Source organism: Saccostrea echinata, unplaced genomic scaffold (genome assembly GCF_033153115.1).
Source record: "Saccostrea echinata isolate AGI-Se365-2 ecotype Australia unplaced genomic scaffold, CSIRO_AGI_Sech_v1 ptg000056l, whole genome shotgun sequence".
Classification (NCBI taxonomy): Eukaryota; Metazoa; Mollusca; class Bivalvia; order Ostreida; family Ostreidae; genus Saccostrea; species Saccostrea echinata.
Window position 1 is genome coordinate 2940485 of NW_026889805.1, and position 21474 is coordinate 2961958.

At 33.9% G+C, this 21474-nt stretch overlaps 1 protein-coding gene across 1 annotated transcript; it reads left to right on the forward strand.

Annotated features, from left to right (window-relative positions):
* Positions 1 to 9340: 9340 nt before the first annotated feature.
* On the forward strand, positions 9341 to 21179 carry LOC133173183 (A-kinase anchor protein 7-like). Its single transcript, XM_061308133.1, has 5 exons — positions 9341 to 9477; positions 11901 to 12037; positions 12138 to 12295; positions 20010 to 20123; positions 20746 to 21179. Exons 1-5 carry the CDS (start codon positions 9421 to 9423, stop codon positions 20919 to 20921), a joined length of 642 nt encoding a protein of 213 aa, XP_061164117.1. The 5' UTR covers positions 9341 to 9420; the 3' UTR covers positions 20922 to 21179.
* The last annotated feature ends 295 nt before the right edge of the window (positions 21180 to 21474 follow it).

Genomic DNA, 21474 nt, shown 5'->3' on the forward strand with positions numbered 1-21474 from the left:
TAATAAAAAAACATTGGAAACTCACTATGGACACAAAGGTATATTACAATCAGTTTATGTGTTATGATGTAGGCCCAAGGTCATTTTTCACAAAGTCAAAGTCAAAACAAATGGCAGTGTGAAATTTTTGTCTTAGTCCATATCTTTGTTATAAACAAATATTAGAAGTTTACAAAGTTATATATTATGAACAGAGGGTGTGTCATGACACAAGGTCATTTTGACAAGGTCAATATCAAAATTTTCTCATTACTTCTCATTAATGTGGGCCATGCTCGGGACAATTATGTTTCTCAAACACACCAGAGGTTGAGTCATGACCCTAACACAAGGTCATCTGGACAACATCCTGTCAGATAAATTAACCCATTACAATGGTGTCACACTTAGGCATTTGTATTTCTCAAACACATCTTGTTTTCCTTGGTATAGTTCTGTTACTTTAAAAGATTTTCTTTTGATATAAAATCTGAAGACTTTAAAAATATAATAAAGCATGATATTCTATGTGCAGTCAAGCTTTTAAGTTAGAAAATATGTTAAGACAGATTATCTGGTGTTACTTTCTGGGTTTTTTTTTTAGGTTGGATATTTGAACTGTCATCCACTGCTTTCTGTATACCTGTTCAACTGATAAACATCATCTGTACAGTGTATTCATACATTCATAATCTGCTCTCCTTTTTATCCTTCACATACTGTCAGACACTGGAGTATGGATATAACTTAAGGTGTAGTCAAATCAAAGTATTGAAAATATGATTTTCTGATAGTATGAAACTTTCAAGTATGAGTGACACATAAAACAAGAAATTATGCATGTTTAATTAAACAGATCTATATAAAATAAGATATAATTGCATAAGAGGCAAAATATGCTCTGAGTGATTAATATTAGGTCACTGTGATTAAAGTTTCATAGAGATATGATAAAACAACTGAGAATGTCACTTTTTTTGGTAAAAGCATGTACACAATTATTATAAATTGCATTATTCATACCAATTTATTGACTACAGTCTGGATTTTGTAAGATACTATGACCCTGCTCACAAGAATATTTAGAATGTTGGTCCAACATAAGGAATTATGAGATTATATCATAACTTCTTATTTTCACGCCAAAGGACTTATGTTATGAACATTTTGAGGACTCCTAGTATATTTTAGACAAACACGGCAGTGTTTATATTAATGTTAAAAAACATCAGGTCACATTAAGAAATACACAGTGATCATGGTTAATGCATACCAAAATCAGGAATTATGAGATTATATCATTACTTCTTATTTCCATGCCAAATGAATTAATATGAACATTATTGAGGACCCCTAGTATATTTTAAACAAACATGGCAGTGTTTACATGAATGTTAAAGCATCAGGTCACATTAAGAAATACACAGTAATCATGGCTAAATGCATAGATGACTTTCATAGAAAATGTAAAGAAAAGTAAGTCAAACTTACCAGAGTTCCAAGTCTATACCCAGTATCTATTAAATAAACCAGTGAAATGATTTAATAAATGGCGTATATTAAAACTTAAAAGATTCAGTGTTACTATTTTTCATTGTACAAACCATGTTGGTTTTTGGTGTGTCAAAACATGTAGCTGGAGAGGCTGTGAATGAATGGCATGACGTCACAATAAAGATTTGAATCGCTGCCAAGACGAACACAAGACGTACAAAAAAACGTAAGTAAAACATATTTTTGCACACGATTTCCCCCAAGGGTATATAAAGCAGAGCCGGGAGTATAAGGATCAGTCTTCAGTTAACACTTGGTACTAGACAGACGTTTAAGATGGCAGAGGAAAATTCCATGAATCCACCTGCAACCTTACCAGAGACACAGAATCTTATTGGAGTTAACGAAAGAAGTTTGATATGTGATATCTTAGAAGACATGACCACGATAATGCAGGAAATTGATAATGATATGCGTATGTTTAGAGAAGTGGTGATGCATGAGCTTCGTGAGTTTAGAGAAGAGATGAGGAATGAGATTCGTAATCTAGGAATGGAGGCAGACCAGGGAAAAATCCCCATTACTGTGAACAACAAGAGGAAAAACCTTAACACCCAGACAGAGAAGAAGCAGCAGCCACTGAAACTACAGAAGAAAAAGTAAAATTATGTATAATTTGAGTAAATCATTCCAATTTTACTGTGTTATAATTTTTTTTATACTCAATGTGTGTATTGGTTTTCAGAAAATAGCTTACACAGGCTTGCTGCTGTGATTGCCATGACGTCATAATGACAGATTTGAATCAATACCAAGACGTAGTACAAAAGTAATGTCTTGCCTTTGGGGTGTGTACTAAATTCCTATATCCCTATATCCCCCTAGTGTACTAGGTTGACCCCCCTATCCAGGATCTGGGGGGGGGTGCACTCAGTTGACCCCCCTATCCAGGATCGGAGGGGGGGGCAAAAAAGTGCACTCAATTGACCCGCCTATCCAGGATCTGGGGGGCGGATCTTTCGCCCCTTTGGGATCTAAATGACCCGGACCCAAAAGACCCAGCCAGCGAGGCTATCCGGACCCAAAACACCCAGCGGACCAGGCTTCTTATACTACTTCCGGGTAACAATTGCTATATATTTTCAATCATCTTTTGTTACTAGGCTGTTTCTTTTTCACTTTATTACAAAGATAAAGTAGCCCGGAACTAAAATTATGGTCATAATTAACGTTCTGGGTTAGAATTGCTGAGAGTATTTTCAAATATCTTTGTTACTGGGTTGTTTTTTTCCCACTTCATTACGAAGGTAAAGTAGCCCGGAACCAAATTTATGGTCATAATTAACTTTCTGGGTTGGAAGTGCTGAGAGTATTTTCAAATATCTTTGCTACTAGGTTGTTACTTTTCCACTTTATTACAAAGATGAAGTAGCCCGGAACTAAAATTATGGTCATAATTAACGTTCCGGGTAAGAATTGCTGAGAGTATTTTCAAATATCTTTGTTACTGGGTTGTTTCTTCTCCACTTTATTACGAAGATAAAGTAGCCCGGAACCAAACTTATGGTCATAATTAACTTTCTGGGTTGGACGTGCTGAGAGTATTTTCAAATATCTTTGTTACTAGGTTGTTTCTTTTCCACTTTATTACGAAGATAAAGTAGCCCGGAACTAAAATTATGGTCATAATTAACGTTGGTTACAATTGCTGTGTGTTTTCAAACATCTTTTGTTACTAGGTTGTTTCTTTTCCACTTTATTACGAAGATGAAGTAGCCCGGAACCACAAATAATGTTCCGGGCTACAATTTCTGATATTATACTTTCATGTAAAATAGTTAAAACTGATTCGTCGAGAAACATTATTTTGTTAAAAAACACGATTACCCGCTGAATGATGCAGCCACGCACATGCAACACCGTTATGTGTACATGTATTTGTATAAAAATTCAGTATAATATAATAAATATTGCATGTAGTTGCGTTTAACATTTAAAATTTTCACCTTTCGAAAACCATTGTCAACCTCGGCTGCGCCTCGATTGACAATGGTTTTCTTGGGGTGCATTCAACTATATGCAATATTTATATAAGAGTAATTTCAAAGTTATTTGTTACCTGTTCATTTTCTCCCTCTTTATAACAAAGATAAAATAACCCGGGACCAAGTTAACGGTTATAATAGACGTTCCAGGTTACAATAGCCAGAGTATATGTAATTTTAATTTCACAGGTGTATTTCTAGTGACAAGACTTTCTCTAGGATACCAACAATTTTGACCTTGACCTTGGAGCTTGAACTATTAAAAAGAATTAACTTTAATTTAACCTTGGCCATAACTTTTGACATTTGATCCTAGGGCTTTTATATTTCACATGTATATTTCATGTGACGGGTCCTTTCCCTGGGTATCATTGATTTTGACCCTTTGAGTTTGACCCACTTTTTAAAAACTATAACCTTGGCCATATATAACTTTTGAACGGTTGGTTCTTGGGCTTTCATATTTCACAGGTATTTTCATTGATACAGGTCCTTTTTTGGAAAACAACATTTTTGATCTCTTGACCTTGACCTTAGAGTTTAACTTGCACTTTAGAGACTTTACCCTTCACAAAAGACTGCCGTACAGGAGCATCAGTGTTTCACAAACGCATTTTGTTTTTTATTACGACTCACTTTACCTGATGTGTTTACGTTAAAGCGTTTGAACTTTTTTTTAACTATTAATCTAAAACAATTCCAGTATTTAATGTGAGTATGTAACCCTTCTTTGACACATAATCTTTCAATTTTAGCCTTAAAAATATATTATTATCAATTGCTTTAGACATATATCTTATCGCATTTCAACAATAACAAACAATGCAAAATAATACACAATGGCATTGTATGGTAGTTTTTATAGATGACTCAATCGTAATATATAATTATATCATGGAGAATTACCATATGATATAAGAAAAAACTTTTTCTCAACTTAAAGGCATAATGGATATATGTCCCAAAATTACAGAGATCATGGACCTTGTGAGTACTTAATAATTGTACAAATTTGAAAAAAAGACGACTTCTGTCAGTAATACTTCTCGACATATTTTTATAGAAGCTTTTCAAAATGCAGGCAATTTAAAACAAAATGGTATTCATCCTCTACTTCACCACTGCCCCCTCCCAGTTAAAGTTTTCGTTCGTAGTTATAACAACTCTCATTTCATCTTCAACATCCCCCCCCCCCATGAAATATTTTTAGATCCACGCATGTTCACTTGAACACATTCTACACATTCCACTCTCCCTAAGTATTTTATTATGACGCCCTGTCTCATTTTCAAGATTATAAGATGAAAGCCTAATTCGTCTAACTTGAAATGGAGCTGTGCAGTTTTAAACTGACGAAAATTACACGCCGCATTTTAGTTTCACGGGGGGAGGGGGATATTTTCCATTTTCCACTGCATTCTATAGCGGAAAACATGTTCTAACAGAATTACAGAATAATCTCTTCTTCTTCCCAAATAATTATTGTTTTGAAACTTCGTTTATTTATATATATCATTCAGATATGCCTTTTGAAAACTGAGTTCTGAATACATGGTATATAAAATTTTAGCGGGGAAAAATGGAAGTTTTTGCGAAAAATGTGACATTAAAGCGGAAATTAAAATACATACTTGCATTCAGCAAATTGTTAAGTAAAATATAATTATATCTATGCCTCTTCCGTTAGCCAGTCGGGCTAAGTTTTCTGCCCCCTGTTGGGGGGTGGGGGGGGGTGTTTGGGGGGTAGGATTTTGCGCAGGCTTAACAATACTATTAATTTCTCAGGATTGTAAAATACAAATCTGTATTACATTTCCTCTTCAGAGTTATTATTACAAATGCTGATAAGTGTACTTACCTGTATAAATAAAAATGAGCTGAGTTTTATTCAATAGTTTTTAGCCGTGACCTTGAAACCTTTGCTAGAATCGGGATCTTAGAAATTTTAAAGTTCGTCATATTTTGCTGGCATTACATTGACTGTTTAAAAAATAAATTTTATCCGAGAAAAAAAAATCCACAAAATTTTTTACTGAATTATTACAGGAAATTGCTTTTCTTCATATTTAATACTTTATAAATTTCCCGCTGAAATTAATGTCTATTCACACCTTTGCAAGTCCGTCGCCCACACATCTCCTATTATGTTCATTCACGTAATGTGATTTAATTATATAGTTGGCTTTACAAAAAAGCAATGGGTGTTTGAAAAAATATATATAAAGATATCAAAATATTATCCAATAATTTTTTTTAATCCTAAATATAATTCATCTATTAGCATTACCAGCTGATCGGGGTGCCCTTTGCCTAAAACTCATTTAAAATTGCGGAAGTGACATACAGCGATTCGCATGAATGCACATTGTATCGATAGAAGGGAGCCATAAAACAACATGACGGGGTATATCAATGTAAACAAGTTTCACACCTTCGCGTTCTTTTGTTTACAAAGAAACAACATAATTACGTATAATTCCATGGATTATAGTATTGGTACATGTATTAAGACCGTATATTGGGACTTCTTCTAAATCGATATACGTGTAAATCCTGCTGCATCGTATAACCCGTTAAGAGAAAGAAAAAATCCAAATTATTTGTAAATATTAATTATAAATAAAGTTTTTAAAAGGGTGCTTGGATGCCCGGAACGTTTATTATGGCCGGAACCAAACTTACGCGGGCCGGAACGTTTATTATAGCCCGGAACCAATATTATAGGTATTTAGCGTTCCGGCCGGAACGCTAAGTTACCCGGAACGTAAATTATGCGACACCGTACGCCATTACGAAGTTCACAACATTCCTACTAGATTCTGTGCGACTTTTAAAAAATGCGTGTTTGTCATTTATTATTTTTTTTAAAGGTTTCTTTCCTTTAAATATTTTATAGGACAGAAAAAATACTTGATCGATCGGGCATAAACGATTGTTCTGAATGGAGATAAACGCCATTTTAATTTACTTTAAAACATGGTAACGAAATACGGTAAATATTTTTTATGAGCTTTATCGTATCTTTTAATGTTGTTGATTAATTATTCCACTGTTAATTAAAGCCAATTCTTGTGCTTGAGTGTAGGCCATTAGATCCATAGAAAACAGTGTTGTCCTCTTACTTAATTTGTGAATAAATACTAACACGTAAATATCAATGATTTTTTTAACCACTGGACTTATAATAAAAAAAGGAGGCTATACTTGATAAATAAGGAATGGATTTAATAGCTACCCAATTTACGCTGTATAACCTGGGTCGGGGCAGTTTACAGTTCAAATAAAGCTTGATCATTCATTTGTAAGACAAGCCTTTTAAAACATGGATATAAGAGGCAGTTTTCGATTTAACGTCATTTATAAAATCTTCCTAGTGGTTGTTGCATTTCTCTGTCATCAGCCTCATTTTGTCTCTGAAGTCCCATATTACTCAAATTTGAACATAATCTAAAAATCTGTTTCCTAGAAAGATACTTCTCTTCTGGGTATTTCTTTTTCTTAACCCCATGCACTAGTATTGGGATTTTCCGATTGCATAGAGCAGTTTACCAGTATCAATATAGTGATCTCTTGTATCGTTCTCCTTAAAAAAAGCTGAATTCCTGACTTTGATGATGTTATCAATACTTTAAATAAATAAATATGGCGTTATAGTATATTGTGCTTATATTGTAAATTGAGGGAAAACATGCTATAAAATACAGCTGTTGTTTGTAAATATTTTCTCATTGTTCAAAAATATAGACAACCAAAGTTGGGACATGTTTGTTGAAACACCCTGTATGAACCATTGTTGGTTGTTGATTAAAATACAACAATTGTTTGTTTTAACTTGAACGATTGTCTTAGGAGAAAATCACATTTTATAGAAGAAATCGATATTTACGTTACTATCGCCGATCATTGTGTAGTTTTTATTTTAAACATAGAAGAAGCTTGAAATCATTTAAGGTCTATTTCTTAGTAACATTGTCCTACATTTGAGCTATATATATTATCTGAACATCACACCCTTCACACATACATGTACTGTATGTGTGTCACAAATTTTTAAAATTTTAATATATTTATCAATTTTTGATGTCGCCGCAAAGCTAATACTTTCTCATTTGGAAACTTAAAAAGACTTGAAGGTTTGTTGAAATGACGCAATAGGGTTAAGTTGTAACTTTTAACATCAAGAACATTTATGCTATAATATGGAATGGTACAAAAGTCACTGTTTATCTGTAATTATCAAATATAGCCCCCGTTTTATTATAAGTCCAGTGGTTAAAAAATTCATTGATATTTACGTGTTAGTATTTATTCACAAACTAAGTAAGAGAACAACACTGTTTTCTATGGATCAAATTGACCTAAAACCAAAAAGTAGAATAAGCCTTTAATTAACAGTGGAATAATTAAACAACAACATTAAAAGATACTATAAAGCTCATAAAAATATTTACGTTACCATGTTTTAAAATAAATTAAAATTAAATTCTAAAGCTGTTTAACAGATTCGAGAGTAAATCTTTATTATTTAAAAACTGAGAAATACGCTGTTTCTTAGGATGGCATTTTTTTTCTGGAACAAACATGTAGATGTAAACGGAGGTGTAAACGGAAGTACAACGCTGAAAATGTTCTACTTAATATCTTTTGCATCCATGTGATTTGAAAACTGAATTGACATAATATTCACAAGAAGAATAGTAGAATTGTGGTTTAATAATTGAATGTTTCCATTTTGAGCAATTGGTTAATATTGTACAGTTTTAAGTGCAAGCCTTTTACGTTACCATTCGTAACGTGGATCTGAAACAAAACTGTTTGTTCTTAAAGTTTGTATTTTGCTGCTTGTTTGAACTGATAGTGTATCGTCAACTGAAAAATAGCTATATACACCTAAATTGTATACCGTACTAAACATTTATAATATAAGAGGGCAAATATCATTTATTCGTAAGAAGTATAGTTCCGGAGAATTGGCACTGTATTCAGAGAAAGAGAGAAGGGGGGGGGGGGGCTAACACATCAGGTTAGAAAAGACGGCTGTGGATGTTGGGTGCAAAGAAACAGGTCGAAATTGAAGTCATTCCCATTTTTATTGCCTGCAAGAAATATTAAATTGTGAACATAATTTTTCCCTTTAAAATTATTGCTTAGGCATAGATTGTATGCATCTTACGGTATATGCTTTAATGGTACTAAAAATTCAATTTACGTTATATGTAGAATGTATATTGCTCTTTTAAATACTTGTAACATGCAATTGTAATTATTGACAAACTATTATTTTGGGGGGGAGGGGGTATTTTATTTTGTTTTTGAGATTTAACGATAAAGCTTTCACAAGCAATTAAGCATTTGAAATAATCAACAGTTTAAATGGTGGAAAGGGGGGTGGGTGTCATAAACTAAATGTTTGTTGCTGCTGTTGTTTGGCTAATCAATTCTCTGGGAGACTGCCTCATTTCCAAAAATGTCGAAAGGCGTAATAACGCATTTTTAGCATTATTACGCCTTTTTCACTTCGCGTTATAACGCCTTTTAAAAGGCGTAGTTACGCCTTTTTAAAATGTGTTATCATAGGAAGTTAAAAGGGTTATAAAGCCTTTTTTGCGTCACTACACCTTTATTGGCGTTATAATGCCTTATTACTTCGCGTTTTTACGCCTTTTTGTGTTTATACGCCTCTTGAAAAGACGTTATTATGCCTTATAATTTTTTTTACCCACAGAATGATCCTAATAGGCTTTCGTACTTCATGTAATCTTTCGCTTTTTCTATATTGCAGTTGGATATAATAGATTTCATTGGCCAGTTTCCAGTTAGGTAATTTCGTTGAAATTCCAGTCGTTCTTAACCGGTCAGTTCATATTTTGTCAAAGGATTGCTCACGCAAGACGTTGTAAAGATGGAAAAGGCACAAAGTCCAAATTATTTTCTGGCAATTCAAGTAACCGACATAGAGGTTTGATTCTCTCTCTCTCTTTCTCTCTCTCTCTCTCTCTCTCTGTGTGTTTTACGATCCACATTCATTAGCAGTATTTCTAAGCTCTCTAATTGTAAATTACATATAAAATTGACTGGAATTAAAATTGAAGAATTAAATATTTGGTCACTATTTACATAAAGTAGAAGGCTAATTATTCATATTTTTGGTAGGACAATGACATTGTATTGTTTGTATACGATAAGTAGACTAGTGAATGCGATAACATTTGATTTGACAACTATACGATTCTACTCACTTTTCCTCCGTGATCCTAGGCCAAAGAAAATTGACCAAATAATTTCTTGACCAAAACTGTGTCTACCCCCCCCCCCCTAAAATCCAATTCGTTTTGCTATCTCTTTTCGTCCGTCGTCGTGCGTCGTGTGTTAAATTTTTACATTTTCAGCTTCCTCTCTGAACGGGCTGAACCAATTTCAACCTATTCTGGTATATAGCATCTATGGGTTAAGGAATAAAAATTTTTAAATTCATCGCCCCTGTCCCCCTGGGGCCTGAGGATTTAAAAAAAACTGGTAGTTTACTGCTTATTATGAGAACTGTTTTTCGCTCATATTATTTATCTGGTTACTGAATGATCTGATTGCCAACTCCAGGATCGTTGTACGCTTTTTGCTCGGAGAGGTTTTGAAACCAAGAAGGACCACTCCTTTAACCCCCTGGTCTTAACCAGTTTGACCCGTTCGTTAGTTTATTTATGTTCCTTTATTTCTCGAAATGATGCTCCATTTTTAATTTACTCTTCCAAGGATTAATTTACTTCCTGTCCATAGCGCGTCACAGGTTATGGGGAGTGGCCCTGTTGCCCAACCTGTATAAATGCAATCAGAAAGAGTCGCAATCCAGCTGACCACTTAACAAATTAACAATCCATGATATTTACAATCACTAAAGATACACAATACACAATATGATAGACATTATAATAAACATTACTTATTAAATTATAAATATATTAACCTGCAAACAAAATTGAGCCATCTGAAAATTTTACCCATTTTACAAATATCTTACCTGTATAAATGCAACCAGAGAGATTCACAATCCAGCTGATCACGGGTCGGAAGTGTATAACTGAGCTACATTTATACCCCCGTACATGCCCTACATATTTTAATATTTCTTCAAAATTTGCAATAGTGACTTTCAATTATGGTCTAAATTGAAATTGATATTTTTCATCCTCAACCACTCTTTCATTTTTATTTGCACATAATAAAATTTATGTTGAACCATTTGCATAATCTTTACATTATGCAAATGGTTCAACATTAATTTTATAAAATTATGCCTTCCCCCGAGGTTATAAATTCCAAAGTTTTTTTTTTTTTTTTAATGCAGTTTTTGTTATGATAAAACCATCAAATTAATGCAATCTTCTTTACTCCTGGACATCAAGCAGTCAAACTGCTAGCATGATTGTAATAAGCATTGAGCCCTCTACCTAACTTGTGAATTTCATGGCACCTTGGTCAGAGGTTCTGATGTTAGGTATTAAGCCGATGAATTAAATTCATAGTTATGGTGAGCAAGGGCGCCTCTTTCAAAATTTGAAAGATGTGGCCCCTGGGTCAGAGGTTCCATGGGGAGGGAGGCTTATCTATTATATACTGAAAATGAATTATTGCTTTGAAAGTCTTCTCCTCTCCTCTTTGGTATTATGCAAACAAACTAAATGCATAGTTGGGATGAAAGGGTGCCTCTTTTAAAATTGTAAATTTCGTGGCTCCTGGGTCAGGGGTTCCGGTGTTAGGGCAGGGCTCTAATGATAATATAGTGAAAATGCATTAATTCTCTGAAAATCTTCTCTGCTCCTGGGTTTAACACCGATGAACTAAGTGCATGGCTATGAGAGCAATGGTTCCTCTTCCAAAATTGTGATCGTCACGGTAGCTCATACAGTAGAGCGCTCACTCCGTGATCGGAAGGTGTGGATTCGAACCCCGGATAAAAAAAAAAAGTAGGTAGCAATTGTTCCTTCGCCAAGCGCTCGGCACTTTGAAGTGAAAGTTTAGGGTCCCTCGGATGAGACCTTGAAAACCGAGGCCCCGTGTCACGGCAGGCGTAGGCACGATCGATGCAGATGATGAAGGTATATTGCTGCATAAGTAAGGAAATTTGACGATTGAAAAGTTAAAGTCATCACGTTTATCATAAAGCTTGGTTGTTAGATTACCATTAACGTCTTTTTCTAGTAAAATATCTAAATATGAAACAGATGTGTCAGACTCTGTAGTATCTTTTATCTAAAGCTCACCGGGATATATCGTATTTACATAAGAATGGAAATAACCATTGTTAATTGACAATACGTCGTCGATATATCTAAATGTCTTAAGCAGAATGATACCCAAGAATTCATTTTTTTCCCTCATCTTTAGATAAAACAGAACGTTCGAGAGATACAAAACTTCATATTAGAAAAAGAAAAAAACCTTTCTCATGCGATGGTGGAGATAGAGAGCCTCCATTTGACCCTGGGGGTTTACCACTTAGAGGACCAGGAAAGGGTCGCACAGTAAGATGTTTTACCCTCTGCAAAAAAGTAAAGTGACCAAACAAAATGAATCTATCTCTTTCTCTCTCTCTCTCTCTCTCAACTAAAAATATATATGCAGGGCAGCAAAAGCTTTGGACAGATTTCACAGTGAATTAAAGATTTCCGATTTTACTCCACCAAGTTTGAATGTTTCTGATGTGGGACACTTTAATCACAAAGTTTTGTTCGCATCAGTGACAGAGGATAAAGGACTAAAAGACCTTAACAACCTCGTTAGTGAGTACATATTGAAAATAATCAGGTGTATAGAATTCTGTTATACAGTGACTGCAACGTTATTGTTGACAAACCAATCGTGTAGAATCGTTCGTGAAACGTGCATGAGAGATCGTGCGTGTATCAGGCTCAATCGTTTGCGGTTTTAATCGTGCGTGATCGTGCGGTAAGAAACGTGCAAATTTCGTTTTGTAAGTTTTTATCGGAATGTAATTTTTTAAACAAGCATTTCGCTTGTCTGTTTTAAAGAAATGAAGCGCGATTTGCATAATTGAACGACGTAATTATCGTTAGTAAATAAGCAATATAGTAAGTCGTTCAATATTGTACTTTCTTAAAATATCATAACATTTAATGATAAACGAATTTAAAATGTTTCACAATTTTTCTCTGAACATTACATTTACAGCTCATTTTAGTCAAGATAATTTTTATATCAATACACCAAAAATGTATATCTTAAGTTTACAAAAATAATGAGTAATTCTTAATACTGACATAATTATTTAGTCGGCGAATGTTACCGACATGAATACCGGGGTTACTCTGTTGCGTTTGCTGAATTTGTTATTTAAATTCAAAAACGTAAGAAAAGACACAGATATTATATCAATTAATATGAACTATTTATTTAGATCATAAAATATTAAATATAATATTTACAAGTTTAATTTATCCTAGTTACCTTTTAAAAATATTTACAATATAATTAAAATCCCTGGTCACTATAACATTCGTTAAAACACCTTTCTACAATTTTACAATATAATTTAAACCTCTAATCACTAAAAAACAGAAGTAAAAAATACCTTTCAACAATTGTGTACACCCTTAACGGCTGCCGTACTTATATATCTATTTTAGATTTAAAAAAAAAAAAAAAAAAAGTATGTAAACAAGTGTATCTAGGTAACTAGGTCATAGCAATACCTATATATTTACAATACACAACTGGTATCATTCAAATGGTAATAAAAATACGATAATATTTATTTAGAATATATAACATTGTAACCTAAAAATAGTACTCGAGTCAAAGTACAGAATAAATACGAAATCCTTAATACAAATTATGTCGAGATCGGGATCGGAATTGCAATATAAAAACATGGGATTTCCCGGTAAAGTCAAAACATACGATTTCACAGTATTGGATACAAGATGTGGTTTTCTACAAAAATATACATGCTCATGGAAGCAGAGGTAAATAAGTATTACAATGAATATGATTAACGTTTAAATTAGTTAATAAAATATGCATTTAAACAGTAAACGTGCAGAAACACCAAGTTCGAATTTCCTCGACATGTCACAACAATGAATATCAAACAATTAAATAGAAATAACACCCATTGTATGTATGGAACTATAATAAACATTTCATATTTATCACATACTCTTATCAGTGTTCATCCCTGATACTCTATTTTTATAATTTCTGTAAATGAATGAATTGTAAATTAATTACTGATTTTAGAGATTTACCAATGGATAGATGGATATAATTTTAATTCATTTTTATGCCATTTTTTTAAAATCTTTTCCGCAGTACAGTTAAGGCAACATTTTCTATAAAAAGGCACCAAAAACGAGACACTTAAAGTTCAACCGTCTTATTTTCTAGTATGAAACTCTATCCAAAATATCTTAATGGCTTTATGAAGAGTTTGTCCATCGCTTTTCACATCGGTATTTTTAGCTCACCTCAACGAAGTTGGGGGAGCTTATGTAATACCCTCGGCGTCGGTGTCGGCGTCGGCGTCCCAGGTTAAGGTTTTTGGAGCAGTTTTCTTTTCAAGTACTTCTATAGCCTATATTAGTCAGAGATGCATGGAGGATGCTTCTAGTGTGTTTTATTGTACCAGTCAAGGTTTCAGATGCTGCAATTTCAGCTAAAGAATGACCAGGTTAATGTTTTTGGAGCAGGTTAAAGTTTTTGGAGCAGGTTAAAGTTTTTGGAGCAGGTCTCATTTCCAAGTAACTATAAGCCCTATATTGACCAAACTTGCATGGATGATACATCTAAGGATGCACACTACTGAACTTGCTTCGGATGCTGGATCTGACCTACATTTTCCGGATGAGTGACTAGGTTAAAGTTTTTGGAGTAGATTTCATTTCCAAGTAACTATAAACCCTATATTGACCAAACTTGCATGGATGATACATCTAAGGATGCACACTACTGGACTTGCTTCGGATGCTGGATCTGACCTATATTTTCTGGATGAGTGACCAGGTTAAGGTTTTTGGAGCAGATGTCATTTCCAAGTAACTATAAGCCCTATACTGACCAAACTTGCATGGATGATACATCTAAGGATGCACACTACTGGACTTGCTTCGGATGCTGAATCTGACCTATATTTTATGGATGAGTGACCAGGTTAAAGTTTTTAGAGCAGATGTCATTTCCAAGTATCTATAAACCCTATATTGACCAAACTTGCATGGATTATACATCTAAGGATGTACACTACTGGACTTGCTTCGGATGCTGGATCTGACCTACATTTTCTGGATGAGTGACTAGGTTAAAGTTTTTGGAGTAGATCTCATTTCCAAGTAACTATAAGCCCTATATTGACCAAACTTGCATGGATGATACTTCTAAGGATGCACACTACTGAACTTGCTTCGGATGCTGGATCTGACCTACATTTCCGGGATGAGTGACTAGATTAAAGTTTTTGGAGCAGATGTCATTTCCAAGTATCTATAAACCCTATATTGACCAAACTTGCATGGATGATACATCTAAGGATGTACACTACTGGACTTGCTTCGGATGCTGGATCTGACCTATATTTTACGGATGAGTAACCAGGTTGAAGTTTTTGGAGCAGATCTCATTTCCAAGTAACTGCAAGCCCTATATTGACTAAACTTGCATGGATGATACATCTAAGGATGTACACTACTGGATTTGCTTCGGATGCTGAATCTGACCTATATTTTATGGATGAGTGACCAGGTTAAAGTTTTTAGAGCAGATGTCATTTCCAAGTAACTATATACCCTATATTGACCAAATTTGCATGGATGATACATCTAAGGATGCACACTACTGGATTTGCTTCGGATGCTGGATCTGAGTTACATTTTTCGGATGAGTGACCAGGTTAAGGTTTTTGGAGCAGATCTCATTTCCAAGTAACTATAAGGCCTATCTGAACCAAACTTGCATTGATGATGCATCAAGGGACGAACAATCTCAAAACTTGCTTCGGATGCTGGATTTGACTTACATTTTCTGGATGAGTGACTAGTTTTAAGTTTTCAGATAAGTCTATTCCCAAGTAACTGCAAGCCCTATCAGACCAAAATTGCATAAATGCTGCATCTAGGGATGCACACTCCTAGATTATTAGTTTAGTGTGGGACTTTACCTTACTTAAAGACAACATTCGTTGAGGTGAGCTCTGTAATCTCTGATTACCTATGTTTTGTCATCATGTGACCCTCTACAGTCACGTGAGCTCCGATTTTAGGTCAAAATATGAAATGTCAAATTTAACCAAAAAGTGCAAGGGCAAGGCAAACAATATTTGAACTGCACAATGTTTCATTGTGTCCCTTGGTATCTGTCCTATCGAAAAACCAATGCTCATTCAGTCAGATTTCTGAGATATTTAAGTTATTCATTGAAAACAAACACCAGTATTCCAAAATAGGGTATTTTTCATCATTTAATCGGAAATTTTAAATTGCCTAATGAATTACAAAGAAATGAGCATCACTTTTTAAAAACTATACAGTAAAATAAAGAATTTAAAATAAAAACCTACCTCTTGGGTTGTCGCCTTGCCCTTGCACTTTTTGATTAAAAATTGAAATCTTAACACATTCATTCTAAATATAGTTTTCAAACGCATCATTGACCCAGCATGGGAGATAACTCTGTGGTACTTTATAGAGTTTGTGTACCTCGCAAATTTTAAACAAATAATACCTACGGACTGTGCTGGGCTTTATTTCACTAACTCAAAACGGTATGCATAAAAAATAATCCGTGACTTTACTTTGTTTTGTATATCTTCGTTCTTTTATACGCTACACAAGACGTATTTGATACCTACCGCATTTCCTCCGTTCGCCAACAATAGGCCTAAAATTTGCCGCAACATCCATCATGTAAATCAATTGGAAAATGCCCATGGTTAACAATATTGAACATTGTAAGATTCAATCATTTGTAATAAAAAAAATAGACAACTCCTATCAATGATAAAACATTTATTCATCCCCAGTAGACACACAGAAAAAAAATATCTCCAACAGAACTTAGTGTTTTTGTTTTTGTTTTTTTTTTTACTTATGTGAATATTTTAGTTATCAAACCTTCAACTGTTTAGGGATTCCAGATTACGTTAAAAGTTTTAAGAACAGGAGGAAGGGATTGGGGTGCTTACATGTACTCCTGTATTTAATAACCTGTTTTCCTTTCTACAGATCTAACACCCCCCCCCCCCCACACCAGTTTGCCTCTGGCTCCTTTGATACCATATACCTTATTTGCATGTTAAAAATAAATTATTAAACAGTGTTTACATCAGGTTTTACTTATTTGGGTATTGTCTCACACTGGTTTTTACACATTCGATGAAACTTCGGGGATCAGGTCTGTGGCTACTGAGCTACTCGCTTTCATAGGGGATCTGATTGGAACAAATCAAAAGTCCGTAATTAAAATTTAAAGATGAAGTGAGATTGTTATAGATAGTTTTGAATTTCTTAAATTGCAAAACTTTAATGTAACAATTGTAGCACAATCACATTAGGGGAAAGGGGGGGGGGGGGCTTTAGTCTCATTTTTTTGTTTTGTTTGAGTTATTATCAATCCATGCGCAAACAAGATAATCATACTTAAAACTTTGTAATCAAGAAACAGATACATCCGTTAAAGAACAGGTGAACACAATATACATGCTGAAATTTAGATCTTGTTGGTACCCAAAAAACACAGACAGGCGCGTAGCCAGAATGGAAGTGAAATGTACGCAGAGAGCGGCTGAAGTCACTAGAAGCTCATGGGTTTTACCAAATATTTCATCCAAAATCACAATAATACAAATATTTGCTGGATGGTATTGATAATTTTTTTTCTCTTAAATCTCGCCTGTCAGAATATATGCAAGTAAAGATATTCAAGTCTTAACAGCCTTCAAACTTTCAGACCATTGTACTGTTAAAAATTCAAAGTATTATTTATCTAGAAAATTTATTTAATTAAAAACAGCTTTTCAAATTCAAAGGCAGGCTGTGAAGGGATTTCTGGGCAGGTGCAAAATATTTCAAACAGTCCACAGTTCAAACAGTTCTTCTGGATGAAATTAATTCTGAAAACAAAATGAAATACCATTATGGAAAGTTCATTGGTGTTTTCAAAAAATGATACTCAAAACAATGCATTGAGTAACATGGAAAGGATATACATGTATATATTTGTAACTACTGTTTTTTTTTTATTATCAAAACATTTCAATAATCTTGCTAGGAATATGGTACAGTATGGTTTATAGCTAATATGGAGCATACCTTTTTGTTTTATTGGGGGAAACACTTCCTGTCTGAATGAATTGTTCAAATTGATTGGGAGTAGCTACAACACAACAGATATGTAATGAGTGAAATACATAATGATTACAATTGTAGAATGAAATGACATTGCATTGTGCAATACAAACCATTCTATACTATATTTTTCTGAAATTCATAAAATAAATGGAAACAAACTTTTTTTTACAAAACTTTTCTGGGAAATTGAAACCTATGACATTTGCAAACATAGAATTGGTAGCTATGCTTAATTTAAGTAAAAAAAAAAATGAATATACTAGAGATAACATTTAATTCTTTCACCTGTACAAAATTTAAAAAAAAAAAATGACACTGACATACTATAAAATTAATGTGAAATGCTTTAGTGTGATCATACCCAGTGGAGAAATTGAGGCATCTACTTTTGATAGTTCAGGCTGATGTAAATGCCAGTTCTAACCAGTTCTGTGACAGCTACAATGATTAAAGAATTATACATATAAACGGTTATACATGTAAGACTGACTTAATATATATGTAGTCAGACAAATGAAAATTCAAATATTTTATTTTCATTAATGTAGAAATTCTACAAATTTACAGCCTAGTGATACAGATAGATAAAAGTTCTACGGATGAATTTAAAATATGAAGCACTGGTAAAAACTGAAATCTTAAAATTCACATATTTTTGATTGCCAGAGGTATAAATTAAAATTTATAGGGTCTTATACTCTTGTATGTACAGTGCACTGCCACATGTATACATTGTACACTGTGCAGTTTGATTTCACAAATACATTGTAAGTGTGACTGCATCTAAATTATAATTTGATATCATGACATGCTGTGCTTATATTATGTAACATGTTTGTACATGTATGCCAAAGGACAACATCATTGCATGTTTTAAAAGTGTGCAACTTTCGTCATGTATGTGTTTGTGTGTGTGTGTGTGGGGGGGGGGGGGGGGCATACATACAAGGCACTTCATTACATTTTGTGACGGACTGTAATAATACATCTGTACATGTTCACGGTTATTTTACATCGATGTAAAGAATAGTATGTCTACATGTTAATACCTATGCGCATACACACCTTAATGAACAGAAACTTGAGAAAGGGACCTAGGGCTAGGGTAGTGCGGATCGTCTCAGTTTTCCATGATTTCCCAAAATAACGTCATCATCTTCTCATCAAAAAGATAAACAAGGCCTGGGTCTCTTATTTTATCCCTATTCTCTTTAATGATTGCCTGATTGTTGCATTTATCCACTGCATATCTCAGCTGCTGTCGCCACGTTTTAAGATGTAAACAACATTCCGTGTCACCGAGTGCAAGCGCTTGGCTGAAGCCGAATGCAGCCAAACGACACAATAAAAAGAGAATTATTTCAAGACGTGTTGTTACTATATAAGAGAAAATCACAAATGTTTATTTATTTAAACATGAAAATACAGACATTCATTACAAATTCTCGCAATCATCATTAAAAAGCTTTTTTGAGCTCTATTTCCTCATATCATATAGATCTATTAGGGCGGAGCAACTGTCATGACGTCAAACCTCATTATGACCTCATTACCATATTATCTTCATGTGTAGCCTTAACTGTACTGCGTCCCCCTAACTGCATATCATAACACCTAATTGAATCAAAACTCACAGCCCATGCACCTACATGTATATTATCTCATAGAACATGTAGCAATCGATCGTAAATTACGTCTTTACCAAGTCGGAGAATTTCATGAATATTTCTTTTGTAATCTAAAATAACAAATAAGTCTTACATGTGTCTTAGATAGTTTAAAAATATCCATTTTGAATATTTTTTCAGTTTTCCAAAGTTGATGAATTGCATCAATGATTATTTGCAATCTAAAACAACTCTTAAGTCTTATTTCGTTTTGAAAATATCCATTCCTAAATATTTTTACCCATTTTGGGTGAAGAATCGTGCGTTTGCGTTAGCAATCGTGTAAGATCGTGTAACGTGTAGAATCGTGTGCGTGAAGGATCGTTCGTGTAACAGGTTTAATCGTGCGTTAATCGTGCGTAATCGTTCGTGTAACGTGATCGTTCGTGTAAGTTGTCAACAATAACGTTGCAGCCACTGTACGTAGACCAACTGTTTCTCCTTAAAACTTGGAATGTTTCGTCTTGTAGAAGATGTAAGGAAATCTCTTGAGACAAATGGATTTTCTACCGCAGATAACCGATACACGCCTCACATTACAATTAGCAAGATGTCCAAGAACATGCCCAAACTTCGAAAATTGGGTGTGTATATTTCATTATATAAAAAAATATCAGGAAACTTGTCCTTTAAAGAGCCATAGCGCATTGATAGGCATTTTCGCCTACTATAGAGACCTTCTTATCTACATTTTTTTTTTACCAGTATTTTGTTATATGACCCTAGTTTAAACTTGAGTAAACTCATATTACACAATAATGATATTTAAAACTATTAATGACGTCAATAATTCCTGATAGATATGAAATATCCTAATATGCACCTTATGCTTTGAAAGTATATCCGGAAAAGGCAGTTCTAAAATATTTCATTGAATTTTCAGATTCACTTCTATCTGTTTTATTTTTTACTGATTCTCTAAACCGTCATGAATTAGTGCATGTAAGACGATTGTTGTATGATAAATATGTACCTCTGAAAATATAAACACTCATCCACAAATTACGTGTATATTAAATACGTTGGTGTTGTTCAGGTTGAATTGAGAAGGTATATATCTCATAGAAAAGGGTGATTTCATTTGAAATTCTTGAGTTGGCTATTCCATTGACAGGTCTGCTTTGGCTCTTTATCAAACACTGATTTATTATGAACAATTTTTTTTATTAAACTGGAAGTAAATGGATATGGAACTATTTTGATCAGGTATAAAGAGAATTGAGCCAACGCATTATGAAGAGAAGAAGACCGTCTACTTTGGAAGACAGACAGTTGAAGGTATCCAGCTTTGTTCTATGGACGAACCAAAGTCAGAATCTGGGTACTATCATGTAGAACATGAAATCAAATTCCAGTCTTCTGACGACACGAAAGTTAACTGATATACGCACTACTGTTTGAAGAGTACGGATGGTTCCCCGTCACTTTGAAGAGTACGGATGGTTTCCTGTCGCTTTGAAGAGTACGGATGGTTTCCCGTCGCTTTGCTTCAAGCATTTTATAAACTGCCATTTAAGAATGGAATTGCTTCTTATAAGTATGTCGACAACAAAATACAGAAAATATTTTTTTCACAAACCATTTGAATATCCATATTAACTTTATTCTATTAGAACAAAAATTGAATGTCAAAAAATTCACGCTGACTTCCTTTTAAATTTGACAGTCAAAAATCCATTTGAGTCGTTTTTCTGTTTTTTGTTTTGTTTTTGTTTGTTTGTTTTTTTGTTTGTGTGTTTTTTTGTTTTTTTTTTTGCTATATATAAAAAGGGAATTAGTCACTGTGAATCTTTCCGTTGTCTTTTTCTAAAAGTAAATAAAGATTTTTTTTAAATGTGAGTTTATTGGGTATAATTTTTTTAAATTTCTTCTGGTTTTCTAAGATTAACACTTCTTTCTGGCCAGTTGTTTTCGGAACGTTGATGAAAGACAGTG

Coding starts and splice junctions, on each gene's coding strand:
- LOC133173183 (XM_061308133.1), top strand. CDS start 9,421: ATGGAAAAGGCACAAAGTCCAAATTATTTTCTGGCAATTCAAGTAACC. Junction 9,478..11,900: donor TTCAAGTAACCGACATAGAG/GTTTGATTCTCT, acceptor CCTCATCTTTAG/ATAAAACAGAACGTTCGAGA. Junction 12,296..20,009: donor AGACCTTAACAACCTCGTTA/GTGAGTACATAT, acceptor TTCGTCTTGTAG/AAGATGTAAGGAAATCTCTT.